The sequence below is a fragment of the Carassius auratus genome, unplaced genomic scaffold (assembly GCF_003368295.1).
Source record: "Carassius auratus strain Wakin unplaced genomic scaffold, ASM336829v1 scaf_tig00009534, whole genome shotgun sequence".
NCBI lineage: Eukaryota > Metazoa > Chordata > Actinopteri > Cypriniformes > Cyprinidae > Carassius > Carassius auratus.
In genome coordinates this window covers 7,667-21,284 of record NW_020524040.1, presented here as the reverse complement: position 1 = coordinate 21,284, position 13,618 = coordinate 7,667, and the positions used below count along the sequence as shown (strand labels likewise).

Sequence of the window (13,618 nt, the reverse complement as noted above, 5' to 3'; positions counted from 1 at the left end):
AACAAGTAAAGTCTGAGGATTTAAGCAAACTCCAATATTGCTGTTTAGAGTTTGATAATAGAGCTCTTAGCTGTATTTAAGTTACTTTGAACTTTGACCCTCTGACTCTCATCCTCCTCCGTGCTGCTGTTAGAGCAAGGACATCATGAGAACTTATTAGTGAAATAATGTGCTCGTATGATACAAGCCATGTGTGATGTTTCAAGAGTAACTGCTTTTAAGGTTAACAGGCCTTGAAGGAGTCTACGGGAGTCAGGGAAAACAAAAATAAAAAAAATAAAGAAGCCACCTATTGAGTATTTAAGTTAATTTATTGCCATTTAAGGTTTATTGTGTTAAGATGCAGTTTTTAATGTTTCTGTATTTTAATTATTTCAAAATTACATTTGTAAAATATATTTATAGATGCACACACATACATTTCACAATATTTACATTTACCTGCATGTTCTTCCACTTGCGTCAATACAAATACATTTTTATCAGACTTGTAAATAATCTTTTTTAATCAAATTCCTTTTTTTTCCTTTTTTATTATCTTCATTCTTAACTCTCCACATACCCTGAGCAGTTTACACACACACAATATTGTATTTTCAATGTGGTCACGTGTGTTAGTTTTAAGGATCTGTATAGAATGTCTTAAAGGATGATATTTTTGGCCTAGTTCATTAACCATTTTGGCTCTTTTTTTTTAGTATGTAAATTCAAACCAAAATGTATTTAGATATTTATTTATTTATTAATTATTACACCTTCAACATTTCACACATTATCACAATTTATTCACTATAGTTTAGAAAATGGAAATAAAATACAAGAACCTATAAAATGTGGTATAACATATGACAAGAACAGATTAAGACGTTAAACTGTGTTAGAAGAAATTAACATAGATAATGTCAAATAACACTTAAGCAAAAACATGTCAGGTTAAAGTGTCTGAATAAATTGTTGTCCCACATTTTATTTGGATCACTTTTACTGGTAGTCCACTGTATGAAGAATTTTTGGGTATAATATGTCACAGTTTACTTTGTTTTGCTATCCTCACTTAAATATATGAACTACAGTGTCCTTCACCCTCTAGTAAAAAAAATATCGATAATTGGTGTCTGAATATTTTTTTTATATTTTTTTTGTTTGACTGTATAAGACACTTTATCGCTCTCTAAAGGAAGGAACGTAAAATTACAGCAGCTCAGTTATTTTACCGCCCCTCCCACAGTTACGTCAGACCGCTGACGCCTTACGCAATGACCACGCCCCCTGTGCCCGCCGAAGTGTCAGTGAGCCGCCAAGTGACCATCAAGCCGAAACGCACCCGAAAATGACCGACCACGGACTGACGAATGAAGCGGCTGCCGCTGCGTGTAAAGAAGGAAACCCCATCACTAAAGTAAGACGCTGAACTTGAGTCCAGAATTTGGGCGAGACCTGTCAATCAAACACGAAGCTCGTCGCTCATTTCCCTGTTCTACTTTATAACTCTGACCACTGCTGGCAAACTCTGCGATTCAGAGCATCTCTCTGATATCAGTTATTTTACACTGATTACCCGCATCTCTCAGCCTCTGTGAGTTTCTCAGCTGATTTTGTGAAGATTGTATGTTGTAAGTGCTGTATTGCTGAGTCATATGCAAGTGACAATCAAGATAGACTTGATTCTGTCTGTACTGCAGATTGATTTAGTTAGTAAGGAAGACCTTTGACTTTTCACACATATGAAATATTGACCTGTGGCTCGTCCAGTCACAGACAGAGCAGTGCATACTTACAAATATTACCAATAAGAACACCCACAAATTTTTCATTATGGAAAACTTAGTAATATCAGGAATATTTAACAGTTTTTCTCCATTCCATTTGTCGTAATCTTAACCAAATTTGTGCAATTTTAAGCCAAGAGATGCTGTGAAAGTACATCTAAATCAGAGGTCAATTATAATCATAGTTCGTAACATCACATCCATAGAGAATAGAAAATGACATTGTTTGAATAAATGGAATTCTATTAATAATGTAGTGTTTCTCAAAAGTCGAGACCATTATTAAAAATTATTTTCAAAATGCTTTTCCTCCCATTATACTGTCAGACTTTCGGATGCCTCTGTTTATCATTTCTTTTCCTCACTTTATCCATCTTTTACGTTATGTTCTTCCTGAACGTCATTCATTCCACTGCTGTAGGACTTCATGATGCAGCAGACGATGCTGCGGGTCAAGGATCCGGTCAAATCCCTTGATTTCTACACACGCATACTAGGAATGACGTAAGAGAGCTTTTTCCCTATTAAAAATTAGAATTCAGACTTGATATGATTCGCTTGAGGTTTTATTAGATTTAAGTTTTACTTGTAATATCCGTATGTACTGTGCATGTAAAAATGTTTCGACAAAACATTTCAGTCTTATTTTCATCATGCACACAAAAAAATAGACATTGTAAAATGTTGTAGTAGAAAGCATTGAAAATGCATGTAAATGGGATGCACTAGCTTGCATTTAAGTATTTGTAATGTGAATGTTTGATTGTAGGCTGTTACAGAAGTTTGACTTCCCCTCCATGCGATTCTCCCAGTATTTTCTGGGTTATGAGGATAAGAAAGAGATTCCTTCAGATGTGAAGGAGAAGACAGCCTGGACGTACTCCCGTCGAGCCACTATAGAGCTCACACAGTAAGTGTGTGTGTGTGTGTGTGCTGCAGTGATGGAGTACTCGAGTCCTGGACTCGGACTCGAGTCCGACTCGAGTCACTATTCTTTGGACTCGAGTCCGACTCGAGACTCCATTCTCTGGACTCGTGACTCGACTTGGACTCGTGGACTGATGACTCGTACTTGGACTCGGACTCGGATTTGAGCATTCATCACGTTGTTTTTGACAAAAAATATTATAAAAAATGTTTCGTGCCCAAGACCGGCCGGGATCAGACACTGCTACTGCTCGCTCTCTTTGCTTGACAACACACTCACTGACGTCACTCACTTTACTTTTTTTCCAAAGCGCTCGGGCACTTGCGGGAAAGGATGAAGCTGATTGGTTAGTTCTTGTCACATGACCCGCGGTGCGCTTGTGGCATTCTGAAAAGTTGAGATGTTTTTAACTCGTTGCGCGTTGCGAACGCGCCTGGATGCTTCCATTATGAGCGCGCATACCGCGCGCCTACATTGGAAATAACGAACATGAGCGTTACACAAAGACACACATTCACTTGAACACATACAAACGCACTCACGCTAAATCACTCGTCGATGAGCGTGAGAGAGCGTTTGTGTGTGAGTGATCACTCACACACAAACGCGCTCTCTCTTTCTCTCTCTCTCTCTCACACACACACACACACACACAATCATTGTAATATCCACGTTTCTTTTTTTCGCCTAGTGTATTTCTGTAATACAGTGTTAAAGGATTAGTTCACACAAAAAATGAAAATTTCCTAATCATTTACTCCTCCCAATGCCATCCAGTATATCTATGCCGTTTTTTCTTAAATTAAGTTTTTTAAGGAAAACATTTAATGATGTTTTCTTCATATAATGGACTTCAATGCCTACCAACTCAGTTGGTTGCTATTGTTTCCTCAAAAAAAAAAAAAAAATTTCCAATAAGGGACTCGAGACTCGACTCGGACTCGATCTCTAGTAATGGTGACTCGACTTGGACTCGTCTCGGACTCTTCTTTGGTGACTCGGACTTGGACTCGGACTCGAACACTGAGACTCGAGACTTGACTTGGACTCGACAGTTGGTGACTCGACTACAACACTGGTGTGCTGTAAGGTACAGATTAAAACCTTCCTGGTTTTTAGATATCAGCATCAGCCATGTAAACATCTGAACAAGTTGAGCTGAATGATGTCGGTGCAGATCCTGTGAAACTGAACTTCTAACAGAAGTCTAAAGTGCGAGGCTGATTTATGGGCCATTCTGTATTTCTCACTTGACTGTTTTCTTTCATCAGTAACTGGGGCGCGGAGACAGATGACAGCCAGTCTTACCACAACGGCAACTCAGACCCAAGAGGCTTTGGTAAAGATAACATGCATGACAACATTTCTCTCTTTTTTTTATAGTCACGCTGGACTATATATCTGTAATATATACACTACTGTTAGATTTTGCTGTATTTGGCTGAGCAGTAGTTTGGGTGGCTCGCCAATGTACTAGATTTCTCTAATACATAAAATAAGTAAGCTTGATCAAAGTTCTTGTGGGGAGAAGAATTTATTGAAGGTAGCAGTGTAGCAGTTCTTCAGCAGTGATGTTAGCATGTCATCCTTCATACAATCTTAACCCAAAGTACTGTCTGTGAGAACAGACCTTTATACCTGTTAACAAATGTGCTATAAACAATACAATAACACCCCATGGAGAGACAATGATAGTGTAACCTTTTGGTGACTTGAAAGGATCTCTCCCATGGAGAGCCCATTCAATAGCCGCATTTCCACTGTCGGGCCAGTGCGAGCCAGGGCTTAAAGCGGGCCGGGCGGGGCTCATAGCCCCGGGCCAGTAGCACCGAGGCCAGAATAGCGCAGGGTTTCCACAGTGGAGCTTGAAGCACCGCTGCACGTCACTAAAACACGCCCTTACACGCCTCTCAGAACAACGTCATGCAACCTCATTATTTCACCAACAAAGAGAAGTTATCAGACAACTAAGAAATAAGTCACTGGAACATGCGCGATCACAAAACGAAGATGATAAAAGCGGCAGTTTGTTTGCATGCTTTGTTATATATTCAAATTCAAAAGCATGATGTTTTAACTATAGAATAAGTGATACATTGATCATATTGTTTTAATTTATCAGGACTCAAAATAATTCACACATAAATACACTTATTTCTATTTTATTTATTTATTTTTAACGCTCATGAAAATAGCCTGCTTATTCAGTCGAGTCTGTTTCTGCTTATTAGCCACAGCCGTCACATTTAGAATGAAGCTCCCGAACAAAAAACATTGTTTGGCTATATTCTTTTATATTATTTTTACGAGACGAGGCTTGTGACAGATAATATAAGTTACTTAATAAATACACGATTGTGATAGAGAATAAGAAGCTGACGTCTAATTTCTTCAAGCGGTCATATTTTAAAATGTTTACTATGGTAACATGTTTAGCGTGCATATCTTTTTCATCACTTATAAATATTTCTGCCTTGTTTAGTGATTATAATCCACATTGGATCAAGTTATTTCAAACACTCACTGCTGACTGAAAGAGAGTTTTGAGCTCAACTTATTTTAAAACGTCTTTAATGCTGGTGTTAAAGCTGTTATCTTTCTGAAATGATCCGCGCTGACGCTCTCCAGACGCTGAGAAACTCCGCCTTTGTTCGTAACTCCTCCTCTAGCCGCAGCTGGCCCGCTTTGGCCCAAGGTTTTCGTCGGGCCGAAAAAACCTGGCCGTTGGCCCCGAGGAAGCCCCGGCGAGGCACGATCAAGCCCCGGAAGTGACAGTGGAAACGCGACTGGCCCTGGCACGCACTAGCACGCCCGGTCCTAGCTCGATAGTGGAAACACGGCTATTGACTTGATGTTGACCTAAGAGGCTGATTATATGGGCCAGTTGTTTCACACTATTGTGAACAAAGTACAGTTGCCTACAGTTGATTCCAAATACATCCAACCAAAGTTAATTAAAAACAAATAATCTTTCAATCCCCCCTTTGATCATTTTTGATCACACATAATAGAAAGAACATACAAAACAGTTATAATTTTAGTAGTCATGTACACATGCTGTATACAGGTTCCTTCTTGCAATACTTTTCAGTAATCATGAATACAGAATGCTGCATACAGGCTCCCTTACTTAAGATGACAGAATAAGAGTTCATGGTGAGGTTTGCATTATCTTTAATGCCTAAGTTCTTTTTTTTATTTTAATGTTGCGATCTTGTGGAAGTGACGAATGTTGTTGTGTTCTGTGGATGTTAAGGCATGTTTATCTAGGTGGCCAGTGCAGTTTGGTCCAAGCGTTGGATATCTTTGCTCATCCTCTGAAACGCTGGGACACCTACAATCACACCAGAGAAAAGGGAAACAAATCTTTCCAAAGAAATAGTTTAAACAAAATATGCCTAATTACCAATATAACTGTCCCTATTTAATGTTGGCAGGACACTACAGTGTTTATCAGTGGTGAAATGTTCATGTCTTCGTCCTCAGGCGACAAGCTAGAGCCTAAAAACTCTAGTCCCACCATATTTGGACTCTGAAAAACACTACTGCCATCTATCCCTCATCTCTAGGCAAATTCACATCAATCCACTCATTGTTTCCCTGTGCCTTAACTGCTGTGTCAGTTACTAAAAGATCCTCAATTGGTCTTTCCCATCTGTATTCTTGTTGCGACACATCAGTTTTTTTAATCTTTACCCATTTGTTGGGCACTAAACCATGGCTCCCTTTTGGAGGTGCCAAAACTTGATTCTTGGCATTGTGTACTGCCAGACTGAGTCTTTCATCAGTTTGGACAAGGCTGTCAGATGTTAAATTTTCAGTGGACATGGGCCGGCCTGTGACATGTTCAAAAGGGCATAGTCCATTTTCCTTGTGGTTTTCCTTAAGGCATCGGTTGTCATCATGTTTTTTTACATCTTCCATTAACAATGATAATTGTTTCCTGGCCAATTCAATTTGAATCTGTTTACTATGTAGAACAGTTTGTGAGTTTTGCTGAAGTTGTCTTAATGCCGCTGCATGTTTACCTCTCTCCTTTACGGCTTGTTTAGCAGCACTGTCTACTAGGACATCCTCTGTGGCTTCAGTTGTTGAGGTTTCATGGAGTCCATCAGCTTTTGGATAAGATGTCACTAGCTGGTGCTGCAGAGAGAGGTTCTTCAGTTTCCCTGTGGCTCCACAGCATTTAGCAGAGTCTGTTTTTGTTTGGCTGTCAACTGCTGAAACCTCTTCAACAGGTGGTCGTCATCACTTTGTCTCAAACTTAGCCTACAATCACGAATCCAGTGTCCTTCCTCGTTGCAATGTCTAAATCTTTCCTGAGTTTTCTCTCTTGAGTGTCTCTGATATTCACTTTTTTCGTATCCCATTGTCCTGTTGTTGTATGACAAGGTTTTGGGTTGTAAAACTCTGAGATCGACTTCCTGTGTTCTTTCAATCTTTGCTGACCATTCTACAATCTGCATAAATGTTGTTCCAGTGCTGTCCCAGTCATCATACCTGATTTTAAGAGTTTTAGAAACCTCAGGTTTCAGTCCATTCACAAATATGGTTTTAAAAGGGATGCTAGTGTCTTCACAGAGTTCTTCAATGTTGTTGTTCAAACCAGCATGTTCCATCCAAGTTTGTCTGAAGCGTTCTTCAAATTCTGCAACACTTTCTCCTGTCTTCTGCACACAAGAGGTAATTTTAGCCCAATTAACCTCTGCAGGTTTCAGTTCAAATAAGAAGGTTTGAACCGCTTCCCATCCAGCTTCAATGTTTTCTTGAGATTCACCAATCCTTCTTTCAACACGTTCTGTAAGTCGTTGTTGGTCATTGTCTCTTAAGTTCACATTAACAATCATCACACTGTCCAGTGGATGTAAATTGTAGATTTTCTGCAAGCGTTGAAGAAATTGCCATACTTTCCGTGGTTGCTTGTACACATCTGGCAATTCTTTTGACCATTTGTCAACTTGCTCTGGAGTAGCTGGCTGGTATGTTCTGTATGGAACATATTTCTTTATTACCTTTTTTACTGTGCGAGTTCGTCGTTCACCATCTTCCTCATACTCCTCTTCATTTTCAGTTTCAGTTCTTCTGTTCTTAATAATTACAGGAGCAAGTCTAACCTTCAGTTTGTCCTTTGTAATTTCAGTATATGTGTTGATATCTGCATCACTGTTATCAGAGCTGCTTGAAGCTTTTGATTCCAGTCGTTTGGAGAGCAAAGTTAACAACTTGTCATTCTGATGTAACAGTCTTTCTTTGTCCTTCTTTACAGTCTGTAATTGTTCAGCCAGTGCTCGAACCTTTGCTTTCTCTGCTTTTTTCTCATGTTGTAATTTGTCAGTTTCACATCTCTGTAGATGCTGTCGAATTTGTTTGAGCAAAATTACAGACAAGCCATCTCTGTTGGTGTATGTCCTTAAGCGCTGCATCTTTCCATAAGCCCTTTTAATGTCCGGCAAAGCCCATAGTCCACTCTCTGAGTACTTGATGCTGTACTTCTGGCAGATGTCATCATGGCACTTCCTCAGTCCCAGCCTTTTGTCCAGATATGTATTCAGATTCTCCAACATCTGATCAATGGTAACATTTGGAGGTTCTGTTCCATGTCTTTCTGTTGTTGGCCTCAATGCATGACTATTGCCTTTGTTTTGTGCAGACTCAGCCATGGCGAATACAGGAAAAGTGCCCTCAGAGGTGTGAAAACAGAACAAAAGGTGTTAGAACTGTTAAAGGTACTTATTCAGATTTAAATTCACAGCAGTCTGTTAGACTGACCATTTTCAGTTACACAGACAAATCATTAGTTTAAAAGCTCAGCTTAGTTTTCAATCTTCCATTTAAAACGAAACATTTACATTCAGGCTAATTTTCCTTGTTTAATGTCTGAATTGAGTTCTAGCTCAGAAGGCTGAATGCCTTTTTCAAATTTGTCCCTTAGACAATTTACATTATATATTTTTTTTTTTTCTGTATTTTTATGGAAGGCAAACAAACTTATAGTTTCATGGTTTTATGCCATCATTTTCTAATTCGGTTTGAACATTAATTTAAATCTACATTAGTGTCTACTGAATTAGCACCCAGTCAAGAATTCCCAATTCTTGCAGCAACATCAGTCCCAATTCTATCTATGACTCCTACAGTCTCTGGAGAAATGGACTAAATTGTTTTTTTACACAATTCCTACAAACAAAAAGAGAACGGACTAAGCCTCTGCTTCTACAATCTCTTGATTACTGGACTAAACTGTTTCTTAAACAATTCCTACAGATACAAGCAGAAAGTACCAAGCCCTTGCTTCTACAGTCTCTTGATTACTGGTCTAAATTGTTTCTTTCACACAATTCCTACAGACAAAAAGAGAACGGACCAAGCCTCTGCTTCTACAATCTCTTTATGAACGGACTAAATTGTTTCTTAAACAATTCCTACAGACATAAAGAGAAAGGACCAAGCCTCTGCTACTACAGTCTCTTGATGAACGGACTAAATTGTTTCTTAAACAATTCCTACAGACTCCAGAGAACAGGATTAAGCCTATAATTACACATCTATGGCTCCTACAGTCTCACGAGAACGGACTAAACCTCTTTCTTGAATGATTCTTATAGACTCAAGAGGACTGGACCAAGCTATAAACACTTTTTCTATAGCTCCTACAGTCTCAGGAGAATTAACTAAATCATTTAAAAGGTTCCTACAGACTCAAGAGAAAGGCCTAAGCCAAACATTTCTTAAACAGTGCTACACTGGTTATTATGGTTACACTACACACATCAAATGATCTGCTTACTTATGAAAAAGTGTTCTTTTAAGTTCTTTTAGAGAGCTGATAGTTTCACTCACCAAATTAGAATCTTTGAGAAAGGATCAAGTTGATTCAAATAACTTATGTCCACAGATGCGGTCTGTTGATCTTCAACACAAAAACTGTAGAATTTCCAAAACTCTTTTGTTCACTTCTTGTTGCAATTGGTGAGTTCTTTTCTTGTCAGTCTCTCCTGGCTGGCTCCGCCAAATTGTTAGATTTTGCTGTATTTGGCTGAGCAGTAGTTTGGGTGGCTCGCCAATGTACTAGATTTCTCTAATACATAAAATAAGTAAGCTTGATCAAAGTTCTTGTGGGGAGAAGAATTTATTGAAGGTAGCAGTGTAGCAGTTCTTCAGCAGTGATGTTAGCATGTCATCCTTCATACAATCTTAACCCAAAGTACTGTCTGTGAGAACAGACCTTTATACCTGTTAACAAATGTGCTATAAACAATACAATAACACCCCATGGAGAGACAATGATAGTGTAACCTTTTGGTGACTTGAAAGGATCTCTCCCATGGAGAGCCCATTCAATGACTTGATGTTGACCTAAGAGGCTGATTATATGGGCCAGTTGTTTCACACTATTGTGAACAAAGTACAGTTGCCTACAGTTGATTCCAAATACATCCAACCAAAGTTAATTAAAAACAAATAATCTTTCACTACTGTTCGAAAGTTTGAGATCAGTAAGACTTGTAATGTTTTTTAAAGAAGTCTCTTATGCTCATCAAGGCTGCATTTATTTGATCAAAAATACAGAAAAAAGTAAGTAATTTTGGAAAATGTATATTACAATATAAAATAAAAGTTTCTATTTTAATATCCTTTCAAATATAATTTATTTCTGTGATGTAAAGCTGAATTTCCATCAGCCATTACTCCAGTATAAAGTGTCCTTAAGGAATTGATCCTTAAGAAATTATTCTAATATGCTGATTTCTTATCAGTGTTGGAAACTGTTGTGCTGCTAAATATTTTTTTCAGGAATTTTTGATGAATAAAAAGTTAAAAAGAGCAGCATTCATTTAAAATATATATATTTTTAACAATATAAATCTTTGCTATCACCGCTTATAAATTTTACACATCCTTTTCTGAATACAATTTTTTATTTCTTTGCAAAAAGGAAAAATGTACTGATCCCAAACTTTTGACTGGTAGTGTATATAACATTCCAATAAGATATATCTTTATATTTATGTATTTTGATCTTTGTGCACTGAACCAGCCTAAAAGGATGCTTATTATTAATTTATAGAAACCATAATTTTGGCTAAACAGCAGGTAAGTAAATTCAAAAGCTTACTTAAAATAATATTCAGGGCATGTTTTCCAAATTTCAGTTCACTTCAATATCAGTATACAGTGCTAAACTGCTAAATACTTACTTACATATTTCAACAACATTTTATTGCACTAAAAATGTCACTCGGGACTCCAGTGGACTTTTCAATATTTCAATATCAATAATGCACACTATTCAAATTCACATTTAGTTCCTCTTCAGTTTTGGCTTCTGAAATTTAAATTAGAGATGCAAATAAATCATCCGTGTTAACGCTCCCCATACTAACAAAGGAAGGATTGTGAAACCCAAGTCATTTGGAAATCATTGTGACATTCATGATGTTACATTATACATTTTTTCATGCATTATTTTATATCACCAACAAAATCATTGCAAATATGTGAAAATAAAGTCCTAGATAAAAGTATAATGCATTATCTCTGTATTACATTATCAAACCTAAAATATGAAAAAGATGAATTTTTGTCTTAGGCCATATTGGAATTGCTGTACCGGATGTCTATGCTGCCTGCAAGCTGTTTGAAGAGAATGGAGTGACCTTTGTAAAAAAGCCAGATGATGGTAATTTCTTTTATATTATCCTGGGATTATTTGAATCACACTGCAACAAACTATTTTAGTGTCACAGATGCTAATTTAGAATTTTTATATTTGCATGTGTTCTCAATAGCATACTAACATACTACTCTTACTATTTCTGCATTATGTAATATATATATATATATATATATATATATATATATATATATATATATATATATATATATATATATATACACAGTGGGAATCGGAAGTTTGGGCACCCCTTGCAGAATCTGTGAAAATATGAGTAATTTTCAAAAAATAAGAGAGATCATACTAAATGCATGTTATTTTTTATTTAGTACTGTCCTGAGTAAGATATTGTGCATAAAAGATATTAACATTTAGTCCACAAGACAAAAAAAACCCTTTCCAGCAGTGAATTTATGATTTTGAGATGCACCTTATCACACTGAGGACATTTGAGGGACTCAAACACAACTATTTAAAAAGATTCAAACATTCACTGATGCTCCAGAAGGAAACAAGATGCATTAAGAGCTGGGGGGTGAAAACTTTTGGAATTTGAAGATCAAGGTAAATTGTACTTAATTTGTGTACCGGGAAACATACAAGTATCTTCTGTTGCTTACGAAGGGCAGAACTAAATGGAAAAACATTATATTTCAACAAAATAAGACAAATTTGGCCATCTTCATTGTGTTCAAAATCATAAAGTCACTGCTGGAAAGGGTTCAAATATGCAAAGATGCTGGAAAACTGAAGAACTGAACTGAAGAATCTATATATATATATATATATATATATATATATATATATATATATATATATATATATATATATATATATATATATATATATATATATATACTGTATATAATGTGCACAGTATGCACATTTTCTACATGTAATAGTATTTTGTTTAATAAATAAACTTGGATTAAAAATGCAAAATAACCGTGTTTGATTTCCAGATATTCAGTGTCAGTTAACTTACTGAAGTACTTGCTGTTTTATTTATTTCATGTTTGTTTAACTGTGTCTGTCTTGCCAGGTAAAATGAAGGGCCTGGCCTTTATTCAGGATCCTGATGGTTACTGGATTGAGATTCTCAGCCCCAACAACATGGTGTCCATCACTTCTTAAAGACTGTTGTCCGGCTGTGACCTGATCAGAAGACACTAGTTTTGATAATCAAGGACAGATGGGGGATTGTTCTGTGGACAGCATGGAAAGCATTGCACAATCAAGACTGATGATATCTGACATTTACATTGTAAAAAAAAAAAAAAAAAAACATTCCCTAACCCTAAATGTTTACATGACTAAAATGCAATATTTTTTTAAGTGATGCAGACCCCTCCGTAGAGTCTTTAAAACTGTCTTTATTTGTTAAAATAAAGTAAAGCAAGTATTTTCCGTCTCTTTTTTGTTGTTGTTGTTGTTGACTATTTGAAGAAGTCTGTAGTATGTTTGTTTCAGGAGGATACAATCTAGGTATGTATACCTCATTTAAAATTCATCTTAAAGGAAATGGAGCAGCAAACATGTCAGAACACGTGGTTTACGCTGAACCAGGTTTAAGAAGATTCAGTACTCAAACAGCTGATGTACGTTAAATTCAAGCAGAGTTGGCTGTCAGGAAAAGCTGAGAAACACTCATGTGTGGTTACAAAATGGGGTTTGGCAAAATTAGGAATCTTGCTGGACAGCAATCCAACCAGTTCTTAAATTTGTGTCATGATAAACAAGACAGATGGTAACATAAGCATTCTTCCTCTTGAGAAGCGGTATCAGTTTAGTTATTCCAAAAAAACTATTAAAATTAGTTTAATGTCTGTCTGCCAGAGCAGATCAGGTTTTAGTCGTAAAGCCCCCTTTTTTTGAGCCTTCTACATTTTATGCAGCAAGAACAATGAAACATTGAGCTGAGATTCATAGCTTATAACATCTTAATTATAAAAGTTTTTGTTTAATGCATATTTTAACTTTAAGTTATTTAAAGACTCCTGCAAATTCAAGTTTCTTTGTGATTGTAAGAGAACTTCGTCCTATTATATTTATTCATGTAATTATGACAGATATCGTCCTGGGACAGGCCTTGACTTCTGTTCTCTGTAGAGGACATTGTATTTTAGTGAATCTCAGTTTTAAGTCTGGATGTCCTGTTCAGAGATATCAGATGTTTAGAAGTTTGATTGGAAACACTCCCTTTCCCTTGTCTTCAAATATGACTGATATCGACAGAATGATCAGCTG

At 36.8% G+C, this 13,618-nt stretch overlaps 1 protein-coding gene across 2 annotated transcripts; it reads left to right on the top strand.

The window, feature by feature from the left end:
- Positions 1–1,233: 1,233 nt before the first annotated feature.
- Positions 1,234–12,773, top strand: LOC113072575 (lactoylglutathione lyase-like). 2 transcript variants are annotated; one of them, XM_026245560.1, is made up of 6 exons: positions 1,234–1,399; positions 2,191–2,273; positions 2,539–2,679; positions 3,969–4,036; positions 11,288–11,377; positions 12,414–12,773. In XM_026245560.1, exons 1-6 carry the CDS (start codon positions 1,331–1,333, stop codon positions 12,503–12,505), a joined length of 543 nt encoding a protein of 180 aa, XP_026101345.1. In that variant the 5' UTR covers positions 1,234–1,330; the 3' UTR covers positions 12,506–12,773. The 2 variants fall into 2 exon arrangements, with proteins under 2 accessions (XP_026101345.1, XP_026101346.1); XM_026245561.1 differs by lacking the exon at positions 1,234–1,399 and adding an exon at positions 1,426–1,576.
- Positions 12,774–13,618: the final 845 nt, after the last annotated feature.